Raw genomic sequence first — 17,551 nt, 5'->3', positions numbered from 1 at the left:
AAATACATCAGAGGACACAAGCTGAAGATGCTGTAACGTCCATTTGTACCTGTGGATAAGTAAAAATACACTGTCTTTGCATGTTTTTGCCACATAATATTCACTTTTTGTGTGAAAGTATTCATGACACATAAAGTTTAACTTGTTACAGTGTGAATTCTGGAGCTGGTACTTCATATGAACCTGCTAGATTTGTTGACTAAATATGCACATTTATTACTTACTTTACTTTATTACATTTATTAACGCTGGTGATTCAGGATGAAAGTGAGCTGTGTACACTGTCTTACTGTACCATTATGTGGTAACTGGCTTTAGAGCCAAGTCTGCTGCCTCCATACTCTGACTATCCAGACACATAAATCGTTTTCCTGCTCACCTTTTCTTTCCCTTTTACTTTCTTTCCCTCCTTCTCATGGTTAATGATAATGGTTTAAATTTCCCTGGATGCTGAAATCCTATCTTGCCAATAATAATTTATTATCTGACACGGAAAGCTTGCAAAAAAAAGATCCCTTCTTGTGTTATGAAAAAGATTAGGTATTCATGCGCTCCGCTCTTTATATAGCATGTATGGCTCAGAGAGCTGACATACAGCAAGTATAGTAAATAACTTGATCCATAATGTAAAACAAACCCCATCAAGTTGTGCGGATGTTTTAGAGACACTCTGTCATCACAGGAGACAGGTGTGGCGTTTTAATATGCTCACTGTCACCGTCCATGAAAGACAGACGGAACAAAGAAAACATAATTTTGCTCCTTCCTTGGTGAGCAACTACCAGATCAGTTTTCAACAAGTCATGACTGCGTCTTGTTAATGGACCGTTGAGGAGATCTCTGGCACTGTCAGTCTGTGTTGGGGTTTTCTTTTCCTCTCACAGGATGTAAACGCAACACAAGGTTAAAGAAAGCAAAGCAGATTCGGTTCCAGGTTTTTATCCAAGGTACTAATTAAAATGCTGCATTAAAATGTCTGCAGTTTACCTGTAAATCCTCAAATGTTAGCAGGTAGTAGTTTGTGAGGATTCATTCCCCTCTCTTATTCATTCCTGACTCCCTTCTTCTTCCCTTACTGTACTTTCTTTACTTCCCTCAATCTGCATTTACAGAATGGGTTGTTATAACACACACTCACACAAGTGCCTACTGTGCATGATGTGGTTTCTGTAAAGCCCTTTATAAGCTTTAAAAGAATGTTCTAGGTTCAAACCACTCTCAGGTTCTTGGTGGTTTGCAGAACTTAATGTTCTCGGTCTCGGTTTGCTCAGAAGCCTCTTTCACGTTTCCAGTGTTCGAGTATCGGCCGTCTTCCCTTTATGAAATGAAACTACCGCAGTGTTTATTTTTGGGAACTAAAGGGTTTTCACAAGTTGATTCTTTTTTTTGTGAATTTGACTTGTGAAACTAAAAAACTTTAAATTTATTTATGAATACAATGTTTCATATGAATGGTTTATGAGAAAGCCTTGCTCTGGGCACAAACAGGAGGGATGACGAATATGCAGGTGTATTAACATGATTACTGTTAAAAAAAATGTGCGTCTGCTTCGTAAATTTGTTCCCCATAAAACCAGGGGATTTGCACGGCAGCAAACTGAAAAAAGGCATTTTAAGCTGGTTACTATTTTTCCATGAGAGATACTGAGTCAGACTCTGAGTGAGGCTATTGTAATGTTATCAAACCAAACTGTTTAATAACAAATAAAAACTGCTTCTATAATGACTCAACTAAATCTAAATTTCAGAATGAATGACTAACAATTAAAAGATTCAATTAAAATGTGTGGGACGTGAACCACAGGCTAGGTGGTACATAGCTGCTTCAATAAATGAATCAAAAGATATTTTAATAGAACATGTTGACATTTATTCCCCCGGTTGCAAACATCGCAAAATATTTCAAAGTAAAAAAAGTTATTCCAATAATTTCCTTTTCCCTCAGTTGGTTCAATTAATCGTCTTCATAAATCTTTTCCCCTCTGTTCATTTGGGTGGGGAGCATCATTAAAATGATTCATTGCTTGTTTTAGTTTTTTAGGACTTAAACAGAGCAAATTTATTGCTCTTGCCAAGTGTAAATCCAACAGGAAAAGGTCTGCGGTGGAGTTTGCACCTCACCCCGCTGGTTCCGAACATTAACATGGAAATTTAACTCTGGGTTCTGTTTTGTAAGGAACTGCAAGTCTATAGGTCCGTGTGTGTGTGTGTGTGTGTGTGTGTGTGTGTGTGTGTGTGTGTGTGTGTAAGGTGTTATTTCTAAATAAGGTTTAGGGAAGTATTTGAGCTTAAATCGTGTCCTCTGAGGATTAGGGTTAGTCTCCATTGTGGGACGTTTTTTCATTGAAGAGCAGACAGGTGCAGAAGAGAAGAAAGGTGGAACAATTTAATGAGTCTATTAGAAAAGATGCCATGAAAGGAGATGCAATGAAAAGAGAGAGAGAGAGAGAGAGAGAGAGAGAGAGAGAGAGAGAGAGAGAGAGAGAGAGAGAGAGAGAGAGAGAGAGAGCAAGAAAACTCATCAGATTTCAAGGAAAGCCCAGAGATTTTTATCAGGCCATAAAATATCAGATTAAGACATCACATTTACATAAGGTTTTACACTGTGTGTGTGTGTGTGTGTGTGTGTGTGTGTGTGTGTGTGTGTGTGTGTGTGTGTGTGTGTGTGTGTGTGTGTGTGTGTGTGTGCGTGCTCACAGAAAGCCCATGGTGCAAGTCGCTCAGGAGATCAAGTTTCCGTACAAACCACTCAGCAGATTCTTCAAAGTTTTTGTGGCCGCTGTGTGTTTTTCTTTTGTGTGCGTGTGTGAGACAAGTGTAAGCCTAATGTGAAATGTGTATGTGTGTGTGTGTGTGTGTGTGCGTGCGTGCGTGCGTGTGTGTCATGTAGCCCTTCAATGATGTGTCGGTATATCCAGCCTCAGGCCTAATGTTAACTGTCAGGACGGAGTAAAGCAGCAGTTGACCTATTGTGGGTGGAAGTGACTGGGTCAGAATGAGAAAGTGTGTTTTAAGGTTTTACACTTGTGTAAAAAAAAACGTGTGTGTGTGTGTGTGTGTGGGTGTGTGTGTGTGTGTGTGTGGGTGTGTGTGTGTGTGTGTGTGTGCGCGCGCCTGTTGCCTCAGGCCAAAGACAGGCTTGAATATGCTGTGTGTAAGAGAACTACAGTAAGGGAGGGAGAGACAGTCGGTGAGGTGTCAGACAGTTCTTGATGGGTTGAGTCTCTCTCTCTGTCGGCAGCAGCCGCCTTATGAAAGAGTTGCACATCATCCTGGCTCCGTTAATGTGGCTTCACGCAACAAGCCATCCAACTGGTTATAATCAATTTAGAGAGCAGTGCGGTGATAAAAGCATTCAGACCCGTAGAGAGAATTCAGATACAACAACATAACAGCGGGGGATTACAGGGTTTCACTCAAAGTGTTGCGTAAACAGCTGACTTACGGACATTTGGGTAATTTGAGTTGTGCACACACAAATCCTAATTGCGGCATGTTGCGGAAGGATAAACCCTGTGGCTGTTCTATTCACTATGAACAAGCGAGACAGAAAGTTACTCCACTGATCCAATAATAACGATGATCTCTCGAGGACCCAGTTGCCTCTCCGTGCTCCAGTCTTCCGTAGCTCAGCGTGCATTCGCACACATGCATACAGTACACACACCTCTACCTTACGGAGTACAGCGGCGGTGTGCCCCGCTGTTAAGTGCTCTCCATCAAAAGCATTCCTCGGCTCTCGCCTCTCGCTTCAGTCTCACTTCCCTGCCAACAACAACGCTTTGTTGGACGCCGCAGATCCATCTGACTCTGAGACCAGTGGAACGTTGAGGGCATTAAAAAAGCCAGCTCCTGATCCAAAACCCAAAACACGAAGGGGAGTCCCGGCTGTCGCACACTTCCAAAGTATGCAACACAAAAATGTGTATTTTCTCATCACTTTGGAAAAATGAAGTTTTTGGATGCTTTGCTTCCATTGTGGATGGAGAGAAGGTGTTGGTCGTTCTCCTTCTAATGTAAAATATGTTACAAATCCCACTTCATCAGCCAGTTATGGCATTGATTATTTTCCATCCAAGAAAAATTTCACTCATGGAAATATCTGTGAGAAAAGCATCAGTGAGTCTGATTTAAACAAACATCAGTGTGCTTAAACATTAGCTGGCAATAATCTTTGGAGAAGTATGTAGAGCAGAGAACCAAAGAAAACACTCAGATTGACTACTGTGTGATATTATCTGCTAATGCTAGCATGAGAAAATGCAAACGTGTACGAGTAGGACTTGTTGGCCAAAGCAAGAAAAACAGGCTGTCTGCACTTGAGTATGATGATAGTTGCAGAATCGATGCCTGTAGGTTAATTTAAACGGAGACAGACAGATGGGAGAGAAATATTTTTAGATACTGACAGTACACTTCATTGTGTCTGATGTTCAGAAATCTGCTCGAAAATCACAGAAAAAAGGATGAAAGTAATCCAGTGATAGACAGACTTGGGCTCACTGCATGCAGGAACAACATACTTTTAATTAGGGGTGATACATTTTGGATTCTAAATCGGAAATCATTCCAATATGCAAGATTTCGACCATTGAAGTCCAACGATTTGGCTATTCTCACAGTATTTTTCTTTTTAAAATCAATGTAAGCAATAATGTAAGCAATGTGCACATTGACAGAAAAATTGCGACACCCCTACTTTTAATAATGCCAATTTGCCAAAAAATTTAAAATGTAGGCTATAAAAAACCATCACCAAATTATAAGAACTATATTTTCAATACTTAGAGAATGAATACTCCCTAAATATAAGTAAGACACAGCATAATAATAGTAATAGCAACTTTTTTTATGGTGCACAATCAATATTAGGGGACCGTCTTCAGGCTCCAGTTTCATATTTAACAGACAAAGATGATAGTGGTATCTTTTCCTTTAATGGAATTCCAGCAGTGCATTTGCAGTTTTTTGGGGAGGAACCAGTAAAAGGACCAAATGCATGAAGTGATTCCTGCTCTGCTTTATTTGGCCTTCAGCTACCATCCATACAGAGGATGTGCAGCCCGGAGCTGGAAGGTCCTGCCTCCGTGGGAGTAGTGTGTTTCTGACGTAGGCTGTGTTTTCCTGTCATTAGGCCACAGAATGCCAGACGTGCACGGATAAGTTACCCACACACTCCTTGCACCTACGGAGAAAGAGAGGGAGGGCGTGCACGGTGTGTGTGTGTGTTTATGTGTGTCTGGAGGCCGACAAACAACCTTCAATGTGCTTGGGAGAGGGTTGCAGGCGAGGGAGCGCCGTGAAGCCTCAAATGGATTAAACAGACCGAAGGCCTGAACGCACACACCGACACAAAAACACACACAGGCTTCCTAAACGGTAAATAAACAGACAACGATGCACAAGCACTAAGAGATAAAGACTGTAATTAGCCAGTTTTGACTAAAGACATGTGAAGCGAAACATTCAGCAGCGCAAATACGTTAAATATCACCCACACATGCAAAGACCGACACACACACACACACACACACACACGTCTCGTGAAAGAGAAGAATCGTTTTTTTCTCTCTTCAGTTTCACCCCTAGAGACATATTTAAAAGACTCTACTTCGGTCATGGAAGAGGAGCAGGAGGAGGAGGACAATGAGGAGGAAAGGAGGCTGCTGGTCTGGGTTCCCTTCATGGGGAGAGGAGAATTAAAGGAGACGCAGGAGAGGTTAACTGTGGAGAGTTGAGAGGTTCAGTTCGAGGTCCTGCTCCTGTGATTCTCTGGGGAAGAAACTGGGGGAAGTTATGTGTGCAGATCGGAAAAGGGCAGGAGACCAGTAAATCACACGGGGGGAGAGAGAGAGAGAAGGGATGCTCCACTGAACGAAGAGGATGGTGTGAATGAGTGTGGTGAAAGAGAAAAGGGAGAGCAGGGAGTAAGAGAGCAAAGTAGAGAGAGGGAGGAGAAGAGTGATGACAGGGAAGAAAGAGGGGACAGGAGGAGGTAGTGGGAAACGAGGGGTTAAGGGCAAAAAAGAGAGGTAGCTGGGGAGTCGTGAAAGTTCAGAGGAATGAGATTTCAATCTGTTGAGGGAAGAAAAGAGAAGATGAAATAAATATAGGGGAAGAAAAAGCATTAATGGGACACAGTATGTAGAGAAAGGGAGGAAAACCTAGCAGGGAGAGTGAAAGTGGAACAGAAAAGAAAAGGAGTTAAAGGAAAGTGGAATTATATAGGGAGATATATACAGTTTCTTAAAAGGAAATAGGAAATAAAAGCAAGAGAGAGGAGGAAAAAAGAAATAGAGGTGAAGAGAATGAAAAGGAGAGCGAGTGAGCTGCCGGGCCCCTGATGAGAAAGCCATACTGCTGAACGAACACATTCCCGTCCAGGAACGAGGAGGATGGAGGGAGGAGAGAGAGGAGAGGAGGCTCCCGTGAATACCTCTGTGTGACTAATGTCTTTTTCACACATTTCACCTCCATCCATCCATCATTGTCTCCACCTCCTGTTAAAACAACAGCAAATGCTCGAAGACTACTGTAACTGTTCTCCCTTTTCTTAACCAGCTTCATGTAAACGACTCCACTTCACCGCATTCATCTCCGACAACTACAGCTGCACGTCGGAGAATCACTTGATTTACATCAAGATCCTTGTTTTGTTTTGGTGACAGTTGACAGCCGGTCACTGCCGGCCAACAATGCGGCGAGTTTTTCAGAGGTTGCTCATGTTAACTACTCACGTTACTGTAATAATATCAGCTCTAGAGTAGAGTTTGACGGTATCCAAATTTTGATACCGTCAAACCTCCTCCCTACGTATACGGGATTACCGTGACTAATTAAAAAATATGACGTAAGGCTCAGACGACGTCACCAAACTCATTAGAGTTTAACTTCTCTGCCCGACCCGAACCCGAAATTTCCCACCACTACACTCGGGTTGCTTTAAACAAGCGTTTGTGTTCATTCGTTCTTTTTTTTTTCTATCATTGCATTTATGCCTAGCCTTCTCCCCTAATCTGAGGAGGCTAAACATAGTGCGCACGCATCGTTCATAACGGTTCCGCTCTGTGCAGCTAAATCAAAGAATAAAGGAGTTACGCTAAAGTGCAACATGGAACTTGGAGACAAAAAGGATAAATTAAAAACAGGACAATTAACGTTGAGCAAGTCATCAGGAAAGTGCGAGGTACGGGATCATTTAAGTGAGTAGTGGGAGGAGGCGATAACATACGTGTCGGCTTTGTCCAGTCATATCCTAATCGTAGCCTATAAAATGATTTGTATATTTTTGTGACTGAGTAGTGGTGCAGCCACAGTCATACATGACAATGTATGAAGCTGTTCAGTCAACTAAGTGTAAAAACAGTGATGTTAACTGGTGGTTTCAGATGGGACCCCAACCCCGGAAACCTGGGTGAAAGACTTGTGTCACTTGGCCAGCAACCAACGACATAGTACTTATACACTAAACTGTTTATTAAAGCCTTTTTTTCCCACAAGGGCAAATTAAAGGTATCAGGCTGTTTATTCCCCGTGATAAGGAAGTAACAAAGGGGGCAATATATTTAACACAACTCAAATGTTTATATTTGATTTTGATCAGACCATGCATTCTTCTGGATAAGACTATCAGGCACATTGTTAAAAATCAAACTGACCTTTGTCCTCCCCTTCAGTCTCCCTAAATGACGGCGTGACCTGCAGTAGCTCTTTTGACTACATGCTGGCCTATTATGTGTTTTAGTACTATATTTGGAGGGTATTGTTTTAAGGCTGAATGAGTAATGAGAGGTGAACACTATGTGCTGAACCTTGCAAGCTCCTACACCTCCTCCTGCTTCCATCTCTATATCTTCCTGTTTGGCTTTCTTTGTACTGCTCCACTATATTTCATCCCTTTTCACTTCTCAGCCTCACTCCCTTAAATTCCTTTCTCCCTCATTCCCTCCCTTCTTCTCTTCTCACCTTCCTTCCTTCCACCCCGTCTCCTCCTCCCCATTTGTTCTGTTCATCGCCCTCCACTTCTCCCCACAATTTCCTCCCACCTTTCCCCAGTCAGTCAGTCTGCTCCTTCACCTCCCTCTGTTTTTCTAGTGTGCAGTTTCACAGTAGACTGGCTACCGAGCGGTCAAGGTCACGCCTGATTTTATGTCTCGACACAACATCTCGGTTGATATTAGCTTGGCTTAGTGTTTGCTCCCTGGGAACTCTATTGTTGTCTGTGATTAAATGTCAATGTTTTAGCCAAACCATTACAAACTCCTTAAAGGTCAAAGGATAACTCCTGTGTGTTAAATGCCATATGTGGGGCTTTTTTCAATCTGAGAATAGTGGTGCAAATGAGAAATGGGAGAGCGTGTGGAGATGAAGAATAGGCATTTACGAGAGGTCATCTGATCCTTGATCCTAAAGCTGTCAGGACGCCTCCTCCTCTCAAACCTAGAACAGTGGGGATGCAGTCGCCCACTGAGCACAGTGCATTAATCTGCTATCCTTCAATGCAGTGTCAATGATAAGTATGTAGTCGATTGATAAGCAGCAACTGTTTTTAATAGATTTATCATAAGATTAAAATAGAAAAATGCAAGTCAGAGGATTTGTTGTTTTTCTTTGTTATGAAATATTGTGAATGTCAAGATGTTGCAGTTTTGGACTGTTTTATGGGGGAAAGATATTTAAAGGTCACTTTGGGCTCTGATTTGTTTGCTTATACTTAAGTAACATCCCCAGTTCTACCTGCTTAAAAAAGTTCTGCTGGAAAATAACAAAAACATTTAATGTTTAATGCAAGCAAATGTGTCAGAAGGAGGTTTGATGCACTCAAGTAACCTGCTTGCTTACATTTTCAGTCCTCCGATTTCTTAATCTTTGAAAGAGACCCAAAGAGAATATCCGTGTTTACATAAGAGTTTACTCATCTCAATCCGTTTCCCCTTCCACCCTGAAGGTCCACCCAGGGTGTCAGAGCGGGTGGCCCACCGACAGAGCATCCGTCTGGGTCGCACCATGAAGCTGCCCTGCCCCGTGGAGGGCGACCCCCCGCCGCTCATCATGTGGACCAAAGACGGCCGCAACATCCACAGCGGCTGGACGCGGTTCCGGGTCTTACAGCACGCTCTGCGTATCAAAGAGGTGGAGACGGAGGACGCGGGGACTTATATCTGCAAGGCCACCAACGGGTTTGGCAGCGTGAACATCAACTACACGCTCATCGTTATAGGTAAGCAGTTGTGAAAACAATGGTACTCTGGTAAAGTCACACAAACGTTGGCGCTGTATAACATTTTTCAAACAATTATTATTTAAGTTTGCTTTTGGTCAACTGTACTCACATATTGTCATATTTGCATCTACATTAGAGTGCACTTCATTAGAGAAAACTTTTTGTCTCACTTTGCTGTTTTTGTTTTTTTACCTCGGCTGTGTGAGTAGCTAGGATATAATTGGCCAGTTCAGTGTTTCCTCAAGGAAACACCTGTGTGTCTCAATTTGGATGTCTTTATAATCGACACATTGTTATCGTGTTCCTTTTTTTCAACATAATTATTTTCCAACCAGACAGTATAGTCTGGGTGTATATTGGGTGCTGCAGGAACGAGTCCTAAAATTCGGAAATGAGTTTCAATGAGCTTCAGTTCCCTCGTCCCATGTGTGTTTTAAAGGCAGCCCCGCCTTTAGCTCAGCCGTGGTGACATGAAGTCATGCGACCAGGTGGAGTTCGTTTTGGATTGTACTTCTGCCGATTTCGTTCACGCTTCAATAATCATACAAATTCAGAAAAGTGGTGTTCATTTGTGAACATTATACGGTAAATGTCATAAACTTGTGTTTGCCACAGAGTTTATTTCCTGCAATAATCCACTGGAAAAATCCCATTGGCTTTTTGCAATGTGTGCAATGCTGACTTATGGGGTTGGCCTCCAAAAACACGTCACCCTGCAGCGCTCTGTATCTTCATGTGTGACTCTGGTTTGTGTTGGTGGCTCTAGTCTGTGACCCTGTGGACTCCTTAAATACAGGGTTTTTCTGTCTATACGGGGACTCATAGCTGCTTCCCTCAACTCCTATTCATGTAAACAAAATACCTGGAGACAGACAGTGTGTGTGTGTGTGTGTGTGTAAGCTTCCAGCGTTCCAGAGAGTCCAACTAAAGCATCTCTCTCTGCCCACCGTCGGCACTTCAGAGACGGCCTTGAGTAAAATGCTCCGATACAGATACTACCAACCGAGTATTTAAATGATTATGAACAACATTTTTCGACCAAAGTGGGACTCTTAAAATAATTAGCGGTGGCTGAAAACAGAATGATGTTAGAGATTACCAATAAAGTTGTGCATTTCCTTGCACTCTTTATTAATAAAACAGTTGGATGCTTGATGAGCAATTAACAAACATACAAAAGACAGTCTATGTTTGAGTTCTTCTCATAATATCTACAATATAGATATAATTGTCGCTCAAACTACCGTGTGCAATCCATTTGCAGACGTACAAATATATATTTTTTTATCCTAACTCGTCAATAAATTGGCATACTGGCAGTAAAAAATGCTCTTTTATTTTCCAGTAATCATTATCGGTATTTGATCCAAAGCTGTATCGGTCTTGAGCTGGACTTCAAAGGAGAGCTGGCATACAGAGGGCAGCGGGGGGTGGGAGGGGTGTGTGTGTGTGTGTATGTGTGTGTATGTGTGTGTATGTGGGGGGGGTGTAGGGGGGTCGGGGTTTAGCAGCTGCCGCTGAGGTCATCCCAGCAGACAGCTGCTGCCTCCCTCTCTCTCCCTCCCTCATTCGCTCACACTCATTCACCGTTCATTCACTTTCATCGGTGTCTGCACACATAAGCTTCATAAAAAAAAAAAAAATTTAATTTAAATCACACAATCTTCCAGTTTGTAGTGTAGTGTCAAATGTTTAAAGTAACCTTTTTTGAGACCTTCTAGGAGTTTTCATCCTTTATTCAAGTTTTGCTGAGATCTATTGCAGGATGACACATCAAACGGTCTATAAACATAGACATTATTTCTTGCATTATTTCTAATTTACTAACAGAGTTGACTCCTCTAGATGCTCTATTAAGTTACTGCTAAGCAAACCAAACATTTGCTACTGCAGCAGCTTCACATTAATGCAAGTAACTGGCGTTTCATCAAAGATGCAGAACAGGACAGTGGCCATTTTTGGCACTTTCAGTTTGAAATATTGCAGGAAATAAGCAGGCTGCACACCTCACACTTCTCTGAAGGTAACCAACGACTTTCAGTATCACTGTTCACAGAATCAGATCACAGAATGATGGGAAAAGTTCAATTATTGTTTGACTTCTTTATTAAAACGGCAATTGCCTGATTTGTTACCCCCAGTATTCTGGGTCCTGTAGTATTAAACTACCTTTACTGATAGGCTGTCACCTGAACAACCATGAATGCAATGTTAAGGATTGCTACTTTGACGTCTACAGTTCCATGACAACTGGGCAAACTTTATGTGCTCAGCAATACAATCACCAACGTGGACTGTAACAGCTACTAAATAGATGCTAATGCGACTGCTGTTTCAAGAACAAGAATGAGGTTTTAAATAAAGAATACTTAGGGAGACATTTTTGATAAAGACCTTAAAAGTATTTATATTTATCTTTTACTTAAAATTGTTATCAAGTCTCAAGCTTTAATTTTGGCACAGATTGACAACATTAGGGCATTTAGCAACTCACAATAAGTTAATTTATCGAAAGAAAGAAACCACAACATATCAGCGATAAAGTAAGAGCTAAAAAATAGAAACAAGTGTTAGGTCCTCGTCTGAGTAAACTAGTAGCTGTTCAGCAAACACACCTTAAAGTACAACAGTGCTATGATCAAAGTGCTGTAGAACATTTCTTGAGTTCCCCTGTCTGCATATCACAGAGTCCTATCTCCACCAAACCACCTCACATGACAGGAATGAGAGGCGACATCACAGCAGATTACACAAATTGTCCCCAGAGATGCTTTGTGCTCCACCAGGTTAACCTTCAAAGATGACCCGTCCCTGTAATTCAAGCCAGGAATCATGCCACGGCATCTCCTTAGAGAGGCAGTTAGCGTGGACCGTGGTGTTTTCATAGCTGGAACAATCTGCATAGCCAATGATGGTGAGAGCGTGGTGGAATACATGGATGCAGTTGTGTCTGTCTGAGAACGGCCTGCGTTGCTCGTCAGCTCATTTTGTTTTCTGCTGCTCTGTTCAGTGTTCCTCTGCTTCGCCTCCTCCTCTTCCTCCTCCTCCCTGCTTTCATCTCCTCTCCTCTCCCGTGTGGTCCAGCGGTAATTATTCCATAGCCGCTCCGCTTCACAGTAATGAGGCCACACCTGCGTCTTATTGTCTTTCACTCTCAATTTCTAACCCAACGTATCTTTAACACCTTTTTCCTATTAACACTCAATCTCAGACCCTCATTCCTCCTTCCTCGGTCAGCCGGCTCATTTTTCTCCAACCACGCTTTAATTTGTATCAATATTTTCCCAGTTTCCCATTTTTTTCCCGGACTAAGAGCATTTGATTGCCGTAACGCACCCACTGTGCTGCTGATGGAGGGACGTTTTAGTGCAGGCGGACTGTTGTTGGCGGAGGAGATTAGAAGTTTTCCTGAAGTGTTTGCCCTTTTATTATATGTAGGTTGGCAAATGTTTGCGTGAGTAAATGCTCTATGCATGTGTGTGTGTGTGTGTGTGTGTGTGCTTGTTTATCTGAGGGTTATGTGCTGTATGCGTTGGGTGTACACAGATTTATGGGACCACCAGTAAAGTGAAACTGGAAAAGCTTTTCTTTTCTTCCGCTCAACAAACCTCAGTGTCCTTCAAAAAAATCTGAACTACAAGAGATCTCTCGTTTCTTCCTCCCACTCTTTCTCTTGATGTTGATCTCTTTCTTTTGTTTTGTTTGTCTCTGCTGTCTGTCTTTCGTAGTCGTTGTATGAAATTCTGAAACTGTTTCCATCCTCCCATAAGAGTGAATGATCGAAAATTTATAGTCCGAGCCAGATGTGATGACAATGGGAGCGTGTCTGGAGGGGAGTTAGGAAGCCGTGCGTAAGAAGGAAGGAAGCCGTTTCGCGTGTGTGTGTGTGTGTGTGTGTGTGTGTGTGTCTTTAGTGCATGCAAAAATGCAGTGTTGCGTTTTGATGAAAAACGCTCATCAACACACTTTCGTCTGGGAGCGTGTGTGTTTGAAGCAGGTCCATACGTAAGTGACTGGCGTGATGATTTGTGGTGATTTAAGAGCTCAGCCATAGCAGCTGACATCTGGTCACAATTGGAGAAGAAAGAGGTAAAGGAGAAGTAGAGAAAGATATCTAACGTGGACGAACTGCATGTTTGAAGAAATGAGATTGTGCATGATTTATGTTCGTCAAGCGGCCGGCGCGTAATGAACGTTGAAACGAGAAAAATGAAAGCGCGAGATGAAACATGACAAATGGAAAATATACAGAAAACAGGACTTGGAGGAGGATTGTTTTTTTCGACGAATGCTTCTGTTATACATTTTCTCAAATTAAGCTCTGCAGCTTCATGCCAGCATTTGTACACGAACACTGTTGAACCCAACTAAAATCAATTATCACTTGATAAAGTCTGACATCCTGACGTCACGCGGCTCAGTCCTGCACGTCCTGACAATTCACTGTGATGTTGCATGCAAACGAAACGATTTGCAATCGTTGCTCCGCTCCGCCTGTACATCCAGCTCCGGCAGCGAATCACGCTCCTTCATTCACATGCGTTCCCCTCTCCGTGTAAACCGCGTTGCACGCGTGAGACTTGCAGCTGTCTTCTGGCCAAAAGCGAACGCATCGGATCAGGTTGCAGACCAACGTCGTCTCTCCATCCCCCAGTTCCTCCATCTTGATACCTCCTTTGTTTTCGTGTTCTCGCATTACGTAGTTTTTAATTTAGATATCTGGTGCCTCGTCTGCAGAGGATGTAGAGGTGGCCAAGGTTTGCGGCCTAATTGGTATGAGTCATGCACACGCACGCACACACACACACACACACACAGATAAATGTATGTGTGTGTAATTGCACAGTGCCTAAAAACTATCAAATAACCCAATTTCTCTCTCTTTCCCTCTCTCTCTCTCTCACACACACACACATACACACACCCACCTACAAGCACACCAGGGCAGCTGTGCCTGTTTTGCTGTATTTTTTCTGAATGTGTGTGTGTGTGTGTGTGTGTGTGTGTGTGTGTGTGTGTGTGTGTGTGTGTGTGTGTGTGTGTGTGTGTTGTGGATTTAGTGTTTTTACTGCCAGATTCTTCTGCTCAGGTTACACACACAGCACATTCTCACTAATAGCAGAAAAATGCATGGAGCAACCTGGAGCTCGCTGGTTTGCAGGAACAGCTCAGTTGGTGTTCATTTGAGGGTTTGAGGCCTCTGTTTTTGGGGGGTCTCCACTATGATTCACAGAACATGAAAAAGAAATCACCGGGTGCTTGAGCCCCCCCCTCTTCTTGAACTATATCGTTGCCTTTACTGGCCTTGAATCCTAAGTAGAAGCGTTTCTCCTTTTACTTTCTTCTGCTGCCTGCATAAAATACATTTCTTTCAACTGCTGTGGATTTTATAATACAATTTAGTATACAGCGATACAGTTTATCGCTTATTTCTTTTGTTTTGATATGCTTAAAAATGTAGTTACGTGTTTGTTTTTCTTGCTCTGGGGATGTATATAAATATGGGGAGACATAAGGGGGATTGGGATGAAGGTCTCCAGCTAAGTTAGGCCAAGGAAATTACCTGATATGCCTCAAAAATATCACTTTTAACAGCTGTGCCACGCACACACTGATTGTCACTTCATGCTGCTCTGCATCAGATCTGTTTAGTTTATATTGGTCGTCCTGTTGTAACAACATTACATCCATGTTGCTGCTTCTCCGGAAATCAGGGTGGTACTGGGAAGGTGTGTGTGTGTGTGTGTGTGTGTGTGTGTGTGTGTGTGTGTGTGTGTGTGTGTGTGTGTGTGTGTGTGTGTGTGTGTGTTTGTGTGTGTGTGTGTGTGTGTGTGTGTGTGTGTGCAGAGATCGTGTAGTTACAGACAGGGGAGACAGAATGGAGTCAAGTTTCAAAAGCTGTTTGCCGCCTTGTTGTTGAGACAAACACGCTCAGATGCACAAAGATATATATGTCCTGTATCTTTCCGCACATATCAACAAGCCGTGACAGGAAAACATTTGGTCATTTTTCCATGCACTCACTCACTCACACACATCTCAGACAGATGTGAACAAAATCACACACTCCTCGGAGGCCCCGGCCTCCATTTCATGGCTGTCTGTCCCACATCCTCTCGTTCTGCCCCGTTTCACTTCCAGCAAAAGAGACGGAAAGACGATGGACAGGACGGAGACACGGCGAAAGAAAAGAATAAAGCTCCTCTTTTCTTTTTTTTCCTGGCTTCAATCTGAAGACGTCAACGGTGCTGGAGAACAAAAAAGAATAACGGCTGGGAGTTTTGGAAATGCCATGTCCTAACAGGTTGAGATGTCATGCTATAATCCCAAACACTGGAGGGATCAAGAGAGGTGTATCTACTGTATCTATAGAAACGTCATAATGAGGAAACAGAAAGGAAACACTATCTCCACACTGCATGATTGATAGCGTCACCATTACACATGACAAAATACCATGGACATCAATGAAAACATCTTTTACATTTCACTGCCTTCTGTTGCCATGGTTATATCATTTATATACACCTGGGTACAGCGCTGGAGGTGGCACTCCACAAGTCTTGCGAGTATAAAATGAACTGGATCTTCCAGACATCTTCTTCATCTATGGGTCCAGGCAGCAAGCGCAACCCTTTTTTGGACTCATACACATGAACGGAGGAAGGAAAATGACTCAGGATTTGGCTATTTTACAGTGCATTTTACCACTTTTATGACCTATTGACTTAAATTAGTTAATAACAAAAAACAAATAAATGCTGCAATGTAAGCCTATGGCAAAACGTTTCTTTGGGCCCAATGGCATCATGTGAAGAACCCTGAAGTTGGAATTCCACGGTTTTGCCACGCTGACGCTCTTCTTGGGGACTTGCCCATTACCTCCTCGCCAACACGTCATTTAATTTCTCACCATTTGTCACCTTCCGTCTCAGATTTGTCCCTCTTTGTTCTCCCTCAGAGCTACTTCCACTCTCTCTCTCAACCCCCCAGCGGCCTTATTCCTCCCAATCCACCAGCCGGGAGAAGATGTCTTTTTCTCTCGAGCGTTTTTCAGCTCCTCATTCTTCGCCTCTCTGTTTGCCTTCATGCTCCATTTACATTTCTCTATGTGCATTTATGTGTGTGTGAGTGTGAGTGAGTGAGTAAGGCTTGCATCTACTGATTGTATGCCAAGTCAAGCTCCCATAGACCCCTAATGGCTCCTAAATACCCTCTGCTCGCTTTAACTTCAATTCTCTGTACGAGATGCCATCTGTCAGTCAGCGGGCCTTTTTCTTGCGGACCAAAGCAGTGAGTCACTCTGAAGGAGAAATCCACCCTAAAACAAGAAGCAGTGCACACGTTTTCTATGATTTTGGAGAGTTTAAATGCTATCGTCTCTCCCATTTGTCTGCTGAATGCCCCTCACTCCATCTCTCCTTTGTGAATTCTGTTTTAGGGTGGAATTAGCCTTTAACTTCATCTGCTGCCTGCCAGTCGAAAGAAAACGTGTTTTCACTCGGGGTTTCCACAGTAACTCTCCCATAGCTAATATGAGGTGTAACTTTACTTCCCTGTGTGTGTTTTGGCATAGCGGGCATCCTCTTAGTACAAAATATAAGTATAATTAGTAACAAATGCTGCGGAATGTAATATGGGCGATTTCATCCACTATTACTCATATCATAAAGTACACTCTGTCCCGAAAATTACCAGTTAAACTATGTGAGGATTTAAGGATGTGGGCTGCTTTTAAGTATCTCCATTCCTCAGTTTGTTTAATGTGATTAAGACCAAACTCCTCCAACAGTATCACAGGATGGGAGAACGGGTGAGGCAGAGAGGGGGAGAGCAGACGAGGGAAATATTGATTATAATGAGGGAATATATGTGCAGGCAAGAGTGGAGAAGTGATGAAAAGTATTGCAACCATTGATTAGCATATTTGAATTATTTAAAGATATATTCATGATAAACTGTTAATCAAGTACAGAAAGTCTGATTCTTACATTTAATTCTGATATGTTTATCAAACAACTAATACATTTGAGCTATGAAGTAACATGTGAAGGGCATCAACAAATCCTCTCAAGGAGACCCTCGCTGCTCTCAGAGTGGTGCTTATGGGAGATGTAGTGTCCTCCTCATTTCACCACCACCCACCAGCAGCCCAGAACCTCACCTCACCTACAACTGAAAGGAATCCTTCGCATCCTTCGCTGCATAACTCCCAGTCCGTCTCACGCAATAACAACGAGTCTGCATTCTCACGACAGAGGGGTTAACCTCTCCAAAAACCCCACACACACACACACAATGACCGGGAGGAGGAAGAGGTGGAGAGGG

General features: G+C 42.7%; 1 protein-coding gene across 1 annotated transcript in view; it reads left to right on the top strand.

Moving 5' to 3' along the window:
- The window catches only part of fgfrl1a (fibroblast growth factor receptor like 1a), a 64,576-nt gene that overhangs the window by 17,483 nt on the left and 29,542 nt on the right, over positions 1 to 17,551 (top strand). Inside the window, exon 3 of the mRNA XM_084009993.1 lies at positions 8,948 to 9,220. Coding sequence (XP_083866119.1) covers positions 8,948 to 9,220 — 273 coding nt within the window. The remainder of the gene's footprint in view (positions 1 to 8,947; positions 9,221 to 17,551) is intronic.

Source organism: Eutrigla gurnardus (genome assembly GCF_963514095.1).
Source record: "Eutrigla gurnardus genome assembly, chromosome: 5".
Taxonomy (NCBI): domain Eukaryota; kingdom Metazoa; phylum Chordata; class Actinopteri; order Perciformes; family Triglidae; genus Eutrigla; species Eutrigla gurnardus.
The sequence above is the reverse complement of the archived record's forward strand: the minus strand, read 5'-3'. Positions and strand labels throughout refer to the sequence as shown.